Below are 14,417 nucleotides of genomic sequence, written 5' to 3'. Positions count from 1 at the left end.
CTGAACCCGAGAGCCCGCCCCATCACTCTTTCACGTAACGCTGGCGATGATGTTACTGGGTAGGCTGGAGACAGATGGGTCACTGTGTTTATATACGTCTGCTGGCCGGAGGAGACGAGCAGAGGCGGGTCCGCGGCGAGTGACGACACGCACGGGCGGCACTTTACGTGATTTTTCGCCTAGAATTGTTCTGGGTGCGGCCAAGTATAAGGTTTATAAAAGCATTGAGTTCAGCTATTGATAATTGCCGAGGCGTGCGGGGTTTGACCGTGGATCAGCGTGGCATGTAACACCACAGTGCATGCATCGCCTGTCTGTAACCTGTTGCATGCAAATGACTCTCCATCCGGCAACATATAGGCTGGATTTGAGCAGATTTCAAACAACCTGGTGTAGGGGGGGGGGGGGGGGGGGGGGGTTGCCTGTAAACTAAACTTGAAGAGAAGTCAACATTTCCTGTGATTTCAAACATCCCAAAGGTTTTCAGAAAGCCACAATATAACCCAAAAAAAAGTCTAAAATTGCAGATGACCCTGAGTGCCACATAAACGTATAGGCCTACGCGTCACATTGTGAGAACCTACACAGTGATTTTTTATTCTTTTTTCCTTTTAGATCTGGAGGCGACCCATAGGCCTGCCTTAACATTTTGCTTCAAGTGTAGTCAGAAGAACAAAACAACAAGCTTTACACATTCCCAGTGAATTGATGAAGCTCTGTTTTGGATATGAGCAATCATGAAGCAATAACACACAGATGCTTGAATCTGCATGACACATAAATGCCCAAATCAACAGTAGGATTGAGACAGCCTTATACAAATGTGCCTTTTTCATAAAATAGCTTATTAGTCACATGATCTTTCATTAATTGTGTGTAAGTTTAAATCATCTCTAGTGTATACTGTATTTGTACAGTATACTGTCAGCAATGCATCCGGTGACACCTGCCCTTTGAGAGCTTGTTGTTACAATGTACATTCTGCGGAAGAAACTCTCCCTTCCCCCATCTGTGCGAGCCCCTGTTCGGCTGAGTGTCTTTTTGTAAATAACTTACACACAATACGTGACCCTCTTTGTGCTGAGGTCCTTCTGACTTAATAACAAAAAAAGAGCCTGGGTGGGCAGAGTTATTATGTGCACAAAACCTCTACTCTTTCATATTCCTCACAAATACAACTCAAGAACTGAGCTTAGGGGAGACCTGAGGAAAATCTTGCTCGCTGCCTTGTAAAAGCTTTCATTGTATAATGAACATCACATTCTGTGCCTCTTGATAGAAACATCAGGAGGTAGGATTATGCATATTAGCTGTCCCTCTCTGCTCTCTCCTCTTTCAGAGCTTAATGTTAACATCTGCCCACCGAGATGAGCTAGAACACTATTTCAATGTCCCCATTCAATTCATTTATCTTATTATTGTCATGGACCTTGCATGTTATTTAGATTACATTAAAATGGAGTGTGGAAGAAAAAAAGATGCTTCATAATGCCTTGAATCTGAATCTGAAATCCAGGTAACAGCATTTCCACCAAAGAGAGTAACATTAAAAATCTACGCATCCCTATTTTAAATGTTAAAGGCAAACACTTTTTGCTGATATATTTTGAGCCTTTTTTTTTTTTTACTGATTCGTTGGATCATATTGAGTTAGGCTGGGATTGAAAGCGTAATTTTCCCTGCTCTGGATCAACACTGCTTGGTTGTGCTTGTGAAGAGATGGAAGTTCCAGAGGATGTAAAATGTAAGAAATTCATTTTTAAAAGCCTGACTTAATGCAGTCAACAATATTCTTGAATAGTTTTACAATGAATTGTGTGCAATATTTCATTACGCTGTCTTTTTTGTCAGGTTTATTGACTGAATATAATCTTGGAGAAGCCCAGCCTAACAATTTACATGCAGCAACATATGAAATAAAAACTATATACAGTATTTATAATGTACATATTATAGCTAATATGTAAGCCTCAGTCAAATGATGCCTGATGTGGGGAGTCATTTGAGACCACATGATTTCAGTGCGTGTATCCGCACCCTCTAGTGTTCAAATACGGTATTACACAATGTTGGCTCGTTCATTTAAAAACACATGCTCATACTCAGTGTCCAACCAACCAAAACCTCAAGTCACAATAAATGATCCACTTGTGCTTCAGCATCTGAAACTGACAATCACATCTGGCTCGATCAACTGGAAATCTTAATATTTAGACATAGATCTTTTGTTTTTAACAATACTGTTTTTTACTTTACTCCCTCCCAATCAAGGTTTGTCTGTGAACCAGGCCAAGTGCAACTTGCTCCTAAAATGTAATACTCCAGTTCTACATTGAGCCACGTTACTACGTGGGCCACATTGTTCTGATATTCTAGTTATCCAAGTCAAGACCTTTGCTAAAATCAAATGGTAAATGATACATTTGCATGTACATTTTTCAAATAAATAACACACCCTCGATCAATTTTAAAAATCCTTTACAGATTTTTTTTCACATTAACATCACGTAATACTTGCATAAAATAAATGTTCCATAGAGATTAGGTCTATTTTGCTTCAAGTCTTCTTTACATATTGGCAGCTCTTGTACACATTGTTTCAGCTGTTAACACAATTAGCACTACAAAACCCATCTCTCACTTAGAAACCAAACATACTCCACAGACCAAACCAAAAACTCCATTCTCAAAATGTATATTTTACATCAACTTAGACGCACTAGATTAAGAATAATAAAAACAAAAATAAATAGACAATCAAATGACAAACGTGATATTTGGCAGATATGCACAACGTTAGTCTGTAAACATAACATTATTGTGCCTCTTTTTAGGCCACTGTGTACAGTGGTTCCATCACTGATGTGGAACATTGTCCGCCCCAGCTACAACTTCGCTTCACATGCGTGGTCCTCTGATAAACAGCTGAGTACTCAATGAAAGCCCATCAAAACCCATATTACTACATGTGTTAGATCTTCAAACTGTTAACCACAAGGCCAGAGATCTTGCTCACTACCGAATCCTGGTGAAGAGGTTCAGCACAGAGACTGACTCCTAAGAGAAAGAAATAAAGGAGATATTCTGGTTAGCATCTACAAATACGAAGATATAGATGAACAAGTAATAAAAGCATAAAATACCTTTGTTGATCTCATTTTACTAAAAACATTCCAAAAGCGAAGTGTTTCATCCCCTGCTCCAGTCACTATAGCTTCACCATCAGGGGACATGGCCTGTGCACAGATTTAAATGCATTTATCATTTTTGTTTATTTATATTTCAAACTAACAGTAAGGATACTGACCAGGTATAGTACCCTGTATGAATGTCCTGTTAGTTTGGCAACTTGGGTAAGAGAAGGATATTTCCACACCAAAATCTGGTTTTGGGAATATCCATGTGTGCTAACCTGCAAGTGGAGCAAAAAACAGTTCTGAAAACACAAACTCAGCTCATCGCTGATCCATTTCTCTTTGAAACGGACAAACAGTGAAGTAAACAATTACTTCTCTCAGTAAAAGGTGCTTTACTCACCAGTTCATTGGTGTGCTTGGACCAGGCCAGATTGCAGACCTGAGAGCCAGTGTCTGTGCACTGCAGAGGCTGCCCTGTGAGAGTGTTCCAGAAGCGGATGCAGCGATCTGCTGTGCCCCCTCCAGAGGCCAGCAGCCCATGTTGATGTGGGGACCATGCAATTGCCTTCACTGCAGCCAAGTGCTCTGTGTACTGCTGCACTGGAAGGACACTCGAGTGGTTCCACACCAACAGCTTAAAGCAAATAGAAACCACATTTATTGGTATAATGTTTTACTATTTATGTTCCTTAAATTCTTATTGTGTTTTAAGTCAGTATTAAATGGGACAATCATATGCACCTTGTTATCATTGCCACCAGAGGCAAGGAGCTGATGGTCAGTGCTCCACTTGAGCCCACACACTTCCTGTCTATGTCCTTGGAGGCGTCGCTCGGATTGGAGAGGTGGAGCTCGAATGTCTCGCTGTAAAATCACACGATCACGACTGCCAGATGACAGCTGGTCTGCATTCCAAGCCAGTGCACCTGGCAGAAAAAAAAAGTCCCTCACATCAACATCTGTGTACATAATGTAATTACAAAGAAAGGCACAATATTCTTCACAAACAATAAATACAACCAAGGGTAGTTTGTTTGTGTATCTTTATACACAGACTTGAAAATACCATGCAAGTAGTGGACATGTGTACAAAAGCCCCAACCTGTATAATTCCCCAAGTTTACTCACCAACTCTGGCAGTGTGTCCTTCTAGTACAGACAATTTTTTTCCTGCTGCTGCATCCCATATCTGCACATAACCTTTATGTGTGCCCACTGCAACAAGATTACCCTAGAATTAAAAAAAAAAAGTGTTTATATCTGTTACCACTTACACTTAATAGTATTGTACAAATGGAAAACAAATGTACCCTCTCAGACCAGCCAACTGATGTTACTGAATCTCCCTCCACAGAAAGATCACACAGACGAGTCACCTGAGATGAATTAAACAAAAATACAAATAAATAATACATAGATTACACTATTAATACAAAGAACTGGTAATCAAACCTGGCTGGTGCAGGCGCTCCATAGGTAAACACAGGTACCAAGACCAACACTGAGCACATTTAAAGAAGACCAGTCCACTAGATTGAGATAGAAATCATCTTGAAGTTCAGGAGCATCCAGAACTTTGAATGGAATTTTTGAAATTTTGCGTGTTGGTTTTCTTGGTGACCGTAACAGTTTCTGGCTGCAAAGTTAAACATAGTCAGGCTAAAGCTGTGAAGTTCAAAATTTAAACAATGAAAAATAGAATGACAATACCTGTTGCTACTGACTGGAGAAAGGGAATATGGAGATACAGTGTTTCCATCATCCTCCGACAAAGCCCTTTTTGTACTTACAGAATACTATGTAGACAGAAAAATAACTTTACATATACGCTGGTTATAATGTAAAAAACACAAGACTAAAGGTAAATTACTGCATGTGATAATTAAAGTTCCACATTAAAATCATATTTACACTGAAAAGGCTTCTCTTAGCAGGACTAGATGGCAACAGACGGCGATCTTCTGACTGGGGGTCCTGAACCTTTTCTATGCCAGCTCCTAAAAGCTCATTTTTGAGCAGAGCTGAATAAGCCAGGCCATCCGCTAAAAGGTTAAGGGAAAATAGTTGGGATCAAAAATCAATACACAATACAAATACTCTGTTTCTCTGAGTGAGAGTTACTGATGAACAAGGAATTAACACTGCAAAACAAAAAAGAATATTATTGCATCACCTTTGTTGCTGTCTGTTGTGCCATCTTTAGTTTTTCTGTTCTGATTGTGTGACTTTTCAATTTCCTATGGAAAAAATAGTGCAATATAATGTTAGAGACAAAAAGAGAACATTTGAAATTACAGTAAGTAAAAGCACACAATCCTTTAGTGGGAACCTGGTAAAAACCATGGAAAAAACATACATTTTATGAACAGCAATTTCTTTGTTACAGCATACTGACATTGATTCGGTGAAAGTTGACACTCCAGTTGGCTCCTGCCCGGGAGGGAATGAACCTATCGCCATGCTTGCTGGGAGAGGACAATGGGGAGCTGGTGGGTGTCAGAGCACGTACCAATTTCTACACATAACACAAAAAAGTATTTTAGCCACAGTATAAAAGAGAGGCCCATTTGCTTGAAGTATCAACAACAGGAAATCCACTCGCAATCTGTGCCACCCGGCATTTAAGCGTTGACTCAACTCTATCTGTCAAAGATGGCCAGCAATGGTTTCTATTTATATTGTGTGACTTGAAAAGACACTTCTTTGTGAACTGTGAAGTGCGACAATTAATAATTTCTTTCTTGTGATAAAAGTCAACTTACAACAGGGCTTGCATTCTCATTTTGGATGTTGATCTGCCTCAGCAGTCTGCTTTCATAGTCTTGATCCATGGCACCTAAAAAAAAAGAAGACATTTGTATTCAAGGTAGCCGTTAAGATAAAAACGTAATATAAGGTTAAACATGTGTGAAATATGAAATATCAGAAAGAACAAATGTAGTCTTGGATAGCACTAAAGCATAGAATATTATCCTATTTCATCTTTACAAATCGTAATGGCCTAACTGCACATCCAATCAGCTGCCAAAGCTCTTGTTACCCTGGCTAAGCGCAACACAAAATACATCTAAATACTAATGTCAAGTGTCTGACGCTGGACGGTTCTCTGCCATTATACCGTCACATGTGTTTGATTATGTACAATACTGACTGATGAAGGTTAGGGCCAGGAGTTGGGAAATGTTTGCGTTTAAGAACATAGACATGATTAGTTAGTGGTTTTCCTGTTACAATACATCAAATTTGTCCAAAAAAAAAAGGAATTTTGGTTTTACCTTAGAACATGCTGAACACATTTACGACTAACACAAAAGAACAAGCTCAGTTCAAAGGAAAAAACGCTGCGAACCCTTGGTTATTGGATGTGTCTTTGCCAAGTATATAATATGGAGACAGCAAAATAGCAGAAAAGGGACTTTATTGTAGCCGTCGCGCACTGTCATCATAATCGACATTATAGAAAGCGTGGATATAGAAAACAAATTCGCGTTGGAGGAACTCTTCTATATTGGGGTGATAACGTTGTCAGAACAAACAACACACAACAATCACAACAAAATACACAGGCAAAATGCTAACTGATGCTAACATTGGATGGGCCCATATAAATTACATAGCCGCCCGGCTAAGTCTTTAGCAACATCGTTTGTTCAAATACGACGGCCTTGTCTCAACATACCGTGCACACGATGGACGCTCTCTGCGGTATGGTGACGACAAATCGCCTGACTGTGTAAATTGTTCTTAAAAACACCCAACCAATTGGTGTTATTATTGATAAAACAACACTGTTCTACTATTTTAGTTTTGTGTTAATCTGTGTTCGCAAGGCACCACGGGAATGATGTGACGTCACAGGTTTTGAATCACAATTGCTGTTACCAAGGAAACGTGTCACAATCTGCGGTAAAGTTTGCTCCTGTGGCCATAGACTGTAAAAAATAAATACTGTGTGTAAAAATACTGTGGCCCATGCGATATTATAAATGATTATTAAATTATTATAAATGTATTGATCAATGGGCCCGTGGGTCAGTCACAGTAAACTTGCGGGACACTTTAGGATGGAACGTTTGCCTGCGTATCATTAACCTCGAATCCGGAATTCCAAGGGGTAAAAACAAAGCATCAAACTTTGAGTTAATGCTGTGACATAGCTGAAGAAAATTAATAATAGTAATGATAATACATTTTATTTGTAACGCACTTTTCATTCAGGGAATCTAAAAAAAATAGCCCACACATTTAAAAACATCAACAATTGAGCTGTTGCCGGCTATGTAATGTCTGCCATATGTTGTGTTATTTTGATTCATCCCTCATCTTATGTCATTTGAGGTTCTAGAAATGGAATCTGCAATTGCAAAAGAAGATGTGCAGATGGTGTTCCAGCAACAGCACCACATTTTCACCCCAAAATAGAATGCAACCCAGTGTCTGCGTACATTGGTGTAAGAATGAGTGAATAGGTGACTGGTTCCTTACTGTAAAGCGTTTTTTGCCTGAGAAATGTGGAAGTCCATTTACCATTTACAATAAAAACATCTATTTTAGTAGCTACAAATATTTTAATTGTTGAAAAAATACCTACAACAATGAACTAACGTGTGTTTGCCAAGCGGCACTCCTCTCAGACCTTTACTGGGAGCGGGACGTTTCCATGGGGATGTTGACCAAGGGCAGCCAAATAGCGAAGCATCAACCAAATCCATACTTTGATAAGCCACTGCATACATTCTTTTTGTGTCTAGCGGTTCTAATGAACATGTTTTGTATTGCTGGCAACAGTATAATCCAAAATGTTGTGTGTCGTGCCTTTAATGAGGCAAGTCTGCATTGTTATTTTTGGAGATTTCATGTCATTTGATTTTGTTAGATTTGACACTCATTATGGACTGTTGAGAGGCCTATTTAGAATGAAAAGAACGCATGTGCATACCCTCAATGCATTCAGTTAGAGAGCCTTACACATTTGCTCAACAAATTGACCCTTTTTTTTTTTTTTTTACCATAATGTGTACAAAACGAACATTGCATTAAAAGCTTAATTTGGCTGAGAATCATGTCTGGCCTATGGGTGTTCTGCTATACTTTTTAAGGAATTAACAGTATTTTTCATATTTCTGGAGTACTTTAACAAGCATTTGATCTCTGATTTGTGTAATCATATTCCTCAAAATCATCTTTTATGATGAAGGGCCGGTTTTGGCCCCAGGGCCTGACATTGCACACCCCTGCCATAGAGGTTACAACTGGATTAAATAACTCGGATCTGTACATTGCAAATTTTTAAACGCACTTTGCAGAGTAAGACTAAACCAGGAATAGGAGTTGAAAATTATCACTATAAAATCTACTTCAAAATTAAGTCTTGATTCCATGTTGTTCACTGCACTGCTCCTCCTTTTAAATGTTGATTCATTTGTTTATTTGGTCTGGACAGTGCATGTTAATGAACACACATGTTTTTAGTGGTAGGAAAAACCAGCGTGGAAGAAACATACAAACTCCACACATCCCTTGGCCTGGGGATCAAATCTGGGACCTTCTATCTGAGAAGCACAAGCGCTAACCTCTGCTCCACTGCCGTCACCAGTAAAACTAGAACACATGTTTATTATAGCTCTAAAACTTCTTGTATAAGAAACTTCATTTCAGGGCAATATCATATGACACAAAATAAAAGGATTATAGAGAAATCATATTTATTATAGTCATACAAGCAATTGCTTTGCCTTAAAAGTTCCAGTGAATTAAACCCAATTAAAATATAATATGACAGATCTGCGCAAACACTTTAAAATGGAAACATTCAGTGGTGTTTTCACCCCCGAACACCAACACACACGAAAAAATATGTACAAGGCCTCTTAGAAAGACAAAAAGTGCAGAATCAAACGTGCAAATGAAATTTGTCAAAGTTATTATTATTTTAAACTAGGATAAACAAATATATTAAAGGATACAAGAATGTGGCTAAACTCAATTCACATTCGAATGAGCATTGAAGCTCATGTGCACACATCACTTTGTCACATTTTGGGAAAAAGTTGACTCGATTTGTTAACAGCATTTATATAAGATTGTGTCAGAATAAAATGTGTTGAAGGTTAAGAGAAAAGTGAACAATAAATTGACAGAAAAAGAGAACATACACTGTTCTTAACAGTCTAACAAATGCCAACATAAATATATAACTCAACCTGACCTTGAACAATGTTGAGGCAGTGTAGACATTCAGATGGACAATATTTCAGCAAGGGGTGCTTATAGATTGAACTAAAACATGAAATTCAACCGTCTATAGAGAAGAGGTTTCTCTCGCCTTAAGTTGAAGGCCATTACTCACTTGAAAGCGAGTTTCATCTGATATACCGTACTGTTCCAATGGATCCTTTGGAAAATACGATTTGTAAATACATGCACATTTCACTTTAATAAACCACTCAAATGATCTACAACATTATTTTCTCACCTTGCCCGTAAGTTTGTGGATTTCAGTACGATAAAATATAAGATTCTTCCTCATGAACTCGTAACTGCAAAAATGACAGCGAGAATAAAACATTATTTACACCTGATTAAGATTAATTGAATATGTACAATATAGGGGTGGGCCATATCGTATTGTATATCATTACCGCGATACAATTTTTTATATCGTTGTTGACACCATATAATTTATGTAACACTCAGCTCCATCAGAGCAACATAAACACTGACTGTATAACACGGGGACAGGTGCTTAAAAAGTAAAATGAAAATAAGGATGTAAACGGCTTGAGTAGATCATATTTGCGAGGAAATAAGTATGGCGCTAAAAAACCCCACTAAACTAATCTTCCCAAAGGGCGGGAGGCTGGCATTTGGAAGGAAATGTCCATTTGTCCAATTATATCGTCAAATATATCGTGATTGCAATATTTCTTTTTTATATTGTGATATAGATTTTAGGCCATATCGCCCTGCCCTGGTCCAATATTTAGATTATCTATCCAGTCACTCAAGGGCAAACAAATGACATGATGCAAAGAAAGCAGGATGCAAACCTGGCCTTGATGATTGAGTCTGTCCACTCTCCACATTGCTCCTCTGTATCACACTCAAACTGATACTTCCTTTCTGCTTCATCAAGAAAAACTACAAACAGGAATTAATTAAGGCCTATTCAAAAACAGATTGAATGTATCCAATTTCAAACTTACTTATAGTGAAGGTCAGGCTGTCCTCCCTTTCCACTCGACACTGTTCCAAGAGCAGTGCTCCAATTGGCTGTGAAAGACACTTGATCTCAATGATTGTTTGTATAATATGAGCATAAATTACCATTTTAAATTAAGTCAGAACTCTTCTCACCTCCTCCTCATCCGTCCGGAAATAGAAGAGAAAATTAACCACAAGTTTCACAAGCCTCTTTTTGAAAACTGTTAAGATAAAACAAAATCATATTTATTGGTTATTTGATATAAACATACAAATGCATACAATTACGTGAGCCTATTTTTGCAATTAGAAAAGAAAAAAAAAGATTAAAAGGGATACTAAAAAGTCATTAATTCTGTCAAATATTTGTATTAATACAGACTGAACGTTGACATTCAAGTACATAGTAAAAGTACTTGCAGTGGCATTGCCGTTTCCAAGTTACTTTTACTACAGGAATGCGTCCCGGACAGTGAAAAATGCAGACTTTGAGAGGATATTTATTATCTATGATGATGATGATTGATTTGAGAATTTGAAGAGTAGCCAATGTTAAAGCAAATGTTATTTTAAATTTACATCTGTATTTTAATCATCATCATCATTAATATTAATAATATTAATTAGGGTTGGGACAAAATATTGATCGGACTTGGATCACAATACTTTGTGCCACAATGCCAAGTATCGATACTGTATCAAGTATCGCAATACTTTCAATACTTGTGTTTGGAGGCATTTTTATCACACACTGCTTTGTTTTTCAGTAGCTGTTATACAGCACTTTGTTACTTTTTGTGTTAATGCACTTTTCAATCTTAACACTTCAGTAAAACTCAAACTGCATTTGGTTTATAACTTTAGACACATGACTTTTTAAGGTAAACATATCCCTTATCATAATTACTTACTATATCGCAATACATATCGGACCCTGAGTATTTGTGATACGTATTGGATCGTGACAAAAGTGGATCGTTCCAACCCTAATATTAATCATTATTATCTTATTATTTAAATAATGTAATAGTTTAATTTACAGTTTTGTTCTAATCTGGTACATTTACAAACAGTGTACAGGCCTATATGATTGTTAATCACAAATAAATAAAAGGCCCGTTTCTAAATTTTAGAAACATTGGGCTCAAATAGGCTTCCATAAAGTGCGCGTGTGACGTTTTACGGAAGTAAACAGTAACAGGGTTAAAAATGAAAGTTTACCATCTCCCTTCTTTGGTCCTCGCATTGTCAGCTCAGATGCCATCTCAGAGGGTTGGCGACTCAAGGAAATCAGCTCTTTCTCATTAAAACGCATTATGAACGTGTAAAAAAACAAAAAAAACAAAAAATAAAGTCTCAACGCCAACACGGTGGCTCAACTACAGCGTCCGGTCAATACAGAGAACATCGTAATACATCCCGTTAATACTATTACAACGTGTACACAGTATGTCTAAGGGCAACTGTGTGTCTCAATGATACAGAGAAAATACTGGCCAAATACGACTTGTTTTACGGAGACAAGAAACTGTCGCCACACTTCCCGACCGACCCGTGACACGCCTATCCTGGTTATTTGTACGGTGTGCCACGAGGCTCAAGACAGGCAAAACGCTTTTAGACAGTAAGCCTCATTTTGGCCTGGCATGCTGTGTCTAATGCGAGGTTTATGGGTTTACTCCATTTTGTATATGTAACCAAAAGTTCATCCACGTGGTGACTTTTGACTTTGTAGAGAAGGTTTTATTCCCCTGTGCAGTTCAAACTACAAAGCTCTATGACCAGTAGATGGCAGTAATGCGCCAACATGCGCCGCTATCGACTTACAAAGAAGGACAATGAGCGCACGCGCAGTACGCACTCACACACAGTGTTGTTAGCGTGATTGCAACGTTTGGGTTTTGGTAAGTGTTTTATTTGAATGACTACGAGTTGCCAAGTAACTATTTTTATGATCTCTTGTGTCACATAATACGTATTTAACTAGAATAATTCAGACATCCATGTTGGCCTTTCGCTTATCAAATAGGTAGCGTTCAGTCATTGTAAACTAGCTACCTATTAGCTTACCACGGTGCCTAATCGATGGCCACAGTGCATGGATGTAACCTAACCATCGCGTCTGCTATTTCCAAGATATTTCCTTAACTGTTTTGTTTTTGTTTGTTTCTTTTTTTTGTGGTAAACTACTCAAACTAAACATACATTGATTTGGAGTCTTCCGCTTTAACAATTTGAAAACTTTTGGCGAGAACAGTGTCCTACAGTTACTGACACGTTTGTTTTCACCCCAAGGTCCTCTGGAGACTACTTTCCAGCGTTGAATTTACCCCCCTGCAAAAATGGATTTCCAGCATCGGGCTGGTGGAAAAACTGGGAGCGGAGGAGTGGCCTCCGCTTCTGAAAGTAACCGGGACAGACGGGAGAGGTTACGCCAGCTGGCTCTGGAGACAATTGATATTAATAAGGATCCCTACTTTATGAAAAATCACTTGGGGTCATATGAGTGTAAACTCTGTTTGACTCTGCACAACAACGAGGTACACATTACATAGCAAATACAACATGTATGAAATATTGCAAGACTTGCCTCATTTATACGCTTGTTCTTCTATTCATAGGGCAGTTATTTGGCTCACACTCAAGGAAAGAAACATCAGACCAATTTGTAAGTAATGGTTTCAAAGTTGCGTTCCTTCTGTAATAGCGGGAAACTGCTAAGTCTTATTTTGTGTCTGATTTTTATTAGAGCCCGAAGAGCAGCTAAAGAAGCCAAAGAAGCGCCTGCTCAACCAGCCCCAGCAAAAGTTAAAGTTGAGGTCAAAAAGTTTGTTAAAATTGGACGACCTGGTTATAAAGGTATTATTTAAAGTTTTTCCCTCTTCTTGTGATTTATTCATGCAGCAAGTGAATGTGTCTTTTTTTTAAACTATTTAGTAACCAAACAAAGGGATCCAGAAACGGGACAGCAATCTTTACTTTTCCAGGTAAATTGTCGCATGTACTCCTGAAATGATACATGCACATGGCCTTGTTGTCATTTTTGTCAATCAATATTTTCAGATTGATTACCCCGAAGTAGCAGAAGGCATTGGTCCCCGGCATCGCTTCATGTCTGCGTATGAACAACGCATTGAGCCTCCTGATCGTCGTTGGCAGTATTTGCTCATGGCAGCTGAACCTTATGAAACGATAGCCTTCAAGGTAGAGAATCAAGAAAATTATCAATTATGTGACTACTCCAAATCTAATCATCTAACACCTTAGTTCTCTTTTTATAAGAAATAAGGCCTTTGATATCAATTTCATTGCTTTGCATAGCTAGAACCATAAATCTATCATTGTGACGGCCACAGATTTAATTGAAAACTAACACTAACATTAAAATCAGAAACATCTCAAAAATGAAATACATTCTCATCAATTTCTTATTAACCAGGTGCCCAGTCGGGAAATTGATAAAGCAGAAAACCGCTTTTGGACTCACTGGAACAAGGAAACGAAGCAGGTACCCTATAAAGACCTGACACCTTTTTGGTTTGTAAAGTCTGCTCAGTTAAAATAACTACCTCTGTTCTGAATAGTTTTTCCTCCAGTTTCACTTCAAAATGGAGAAACCTATTCCTCAGTCGGGACCACCACCTCCAGGTGGAGTTAAGCGACCGCCTCCTCTAATGGGTGGGCCGCATCAACCCAACGATGGCCTCCCCCCTCCTCCACCTGGAGGCATGACTGTTCCTCCACTGCCCCCTGGAACCCCTGGTGCCCCACAGATGCCTCCGCAGATGGCAATGCCTCCAATGCCTATGAGGCCACCACCTCCAGACAGCCTTTAACTGAAGCTGTTATAGGCTTTGCTTTTGATGATAATGTTTTTTGTTTTTTTTTATGTTTTTCTTTTTAAAGAGGCAGTATTATGCAAAAATATTTAATTACCATGTTACTGTGTTTTTCTCTAATCAAAAACATACACGGAGTTGTGAGCCATTTATTGACCACAAAGTGTAAGATGGTAACAAAGATGTGTTTTAGATTATTATCTAATACCCCAAAAAAGCAAAATACCCCCTCTTTAAA

General features: G+C 38.4%; 4 protein-coding genes across 4 annotated transcripts in view; 1 reads left to right on the top strand and 3 right to left on the bottom strand.

Annotated features, from left to right (window-relative positions):
* Positions 1 to 14,417, bottom strand: part of sugp1 (SURP and G patch domain containing 1) — a 191,106-nt gene that overhangs the window by 51,768 nt on the left and 124,921 nt on the right. The window lies entirely within an intron of this gene.
* On the bottom strand, positions 2,237 to 6,969 carry LOC306973335 (fizzy-related protein homolog). The gene is made up of 14 exons (XM_079570240.1): positions 6,817 to 6,969; positions 5,900 to 5,973; positions 5,533 to 5,652; positions 5,311 to 5,374; positions 5,049 to 5,179; positions 4,848 to 4,933; positions 4,590 to 4,773; positions 4,448 to 4,513; positions 4,266 to 4,368; positions 3,879 to 4,063; positions 3,538 to 3,771; positions 3,308 to 3,412; positions 3,144 to 3,236; positions 2,237 to 3,057 (listed from the first exon to the last, which is right to left on the bottom strand). Exons 2-14 carry the CDS (start codon positions 5,966 to 5,968, stop codon positions 3,016 to 3,018), a joined length of 1,482 nt encoding a protein of 493 aa, XP_079426366.1. The 5' UTR covers positions 5,969 to 5,973; positions 6,817 to 6,969; the 3' UTR covers positions 2,237 to 3,015.
* Positions 8,830 to 11,907, bottom strand: plekhj1 (pleckstrin homology domain containing, family J member 1). Its single transcript, XM_079570211.1, has 6 exons — positions 11,562 to 11,907; positions 10,494 to 10,561; positions 10,343 to 10,409; positions 10,187 to 10,277; positions 9,613 to 9,676; positions 8,830 to 9,531 (listed from the first exon to the last, which is right to left on the bottom strand). The coding sequence occupies exons 1-6, from the start codon at positions 11,653 to 11,655 to the stop codon at positions 9,439 to 9,441; spliced, it is 477 nt and encodes a 158-aa protein (XP_079426337.1). The 5' UTR covers positions 11,656 to 11,907; the 3' UTR covers positions 8,830 to 9,438.
* On the top strand, positions 12,167 to 14,344 carry sf3a2 (splicing factor 3a, subunit 2). The gene is made up of 8 exons (XM_079570068.1): positions 12,167 to 12,244; positions 12,636 to 12,880; positions 12,962 to 13,008; positions 13,090 to 13,199; positions 13,278 to 13,327; positions 13,404 to 13,544; positions 13,780 to 13,848; positions 13,925 to 14,344. The coding sequence occupies exons 2-8, from the start codon at positions 12,683 to 12,685 to the stop codon at positions 14,174 to 14,176; spliced, it is 867 nt and encodes a 288-aa protein (XP_079426194.1). The 5' UTR covers positions 12,167 to 12,244; positions 12,636 to 12,682; the 3' UTR covers positions 14,177 to 14,344.

Source organism: Gobius niger, assembly GCF_951799975.1.
Source record: "Gobius niger genome assembly, chromosome: 13".
Lineage (NCBI taxonomy): Eukaryota > Metazoa > Chordata > Actinopteri > Gobiiformes > Gobiidae > Gobius > Gobius niger.
The sequence above is the reverse complement of the archived record's forward strand: the minus strand, read 5'-3'. Positions and strand labels throughout refer to the sequence as shown.

Bases quoted from the DNA above. Each gene is read 5' to 3' on its own strand.
- LOC306973335 (XM_079570240.1), bottom strand. From the start codon at position 5,968: ATGGATCAAGACTATGAAAGCAGACTGCTGAGGCAGATCAACATCCAA. The intron at 5,375-5,532 runs GTCAGTATGCTG...TTTTTTCCATAG, and splicing joins TCAACTTTCACCGAATCAAT to GAAATTGAAAAGTCACACAA. The intron at 3,772-3,878 runs GTGCATATGATT...ATTTGCTTTAAG, and splicing joins CTGGTGGCAATGATAACAAG to CTGTTGGTGTGGAACCACTC.
- plekhj1 (XM_079570211.1), bottom strand. From the start codon at position 11,655: ATGCGTTTTAATGAGAAAGAGCTGATTTCCTTGAGTCGCCAACCCTCT. The intron at 10,410-10,493 runs GTGAGAAGAGTT...TGTCTTTCACAG, and splicing joins TCCGGACGGATGAGGAGGAG to CCAATTGGAGCACTGCTCTT. The intron at 10,278-10,342 runs GTAAGTTTGAAA...TCCTGTTTGTAG, and splicing joins CAGCCTGACCTTCACTATAA to TTTTTCTTGATGAAGCAGAA.
- sf3a2 (XM_079570068.1), top strand. From the start codon at position 12,683: ATGGATTTCCAGCATCGGGCTGGTGGAAAAACTGGGAGCGGAGGAGTG. The intron at 13,328-13,403 runs GTAAATTGTCGC...CAATATTTTCAG, and splicing joins AGCAATCTTTACTTTTCCAG to ATTGATTACCCCGAAGTAGC. The intron at 13,545-13,779 runs GTAGAGAATCAA...CTTATTAACCAG, and splicing joins ATGAAACGATAGCCTTCAAG to GTGCCCAGTCGGGAAATTGA.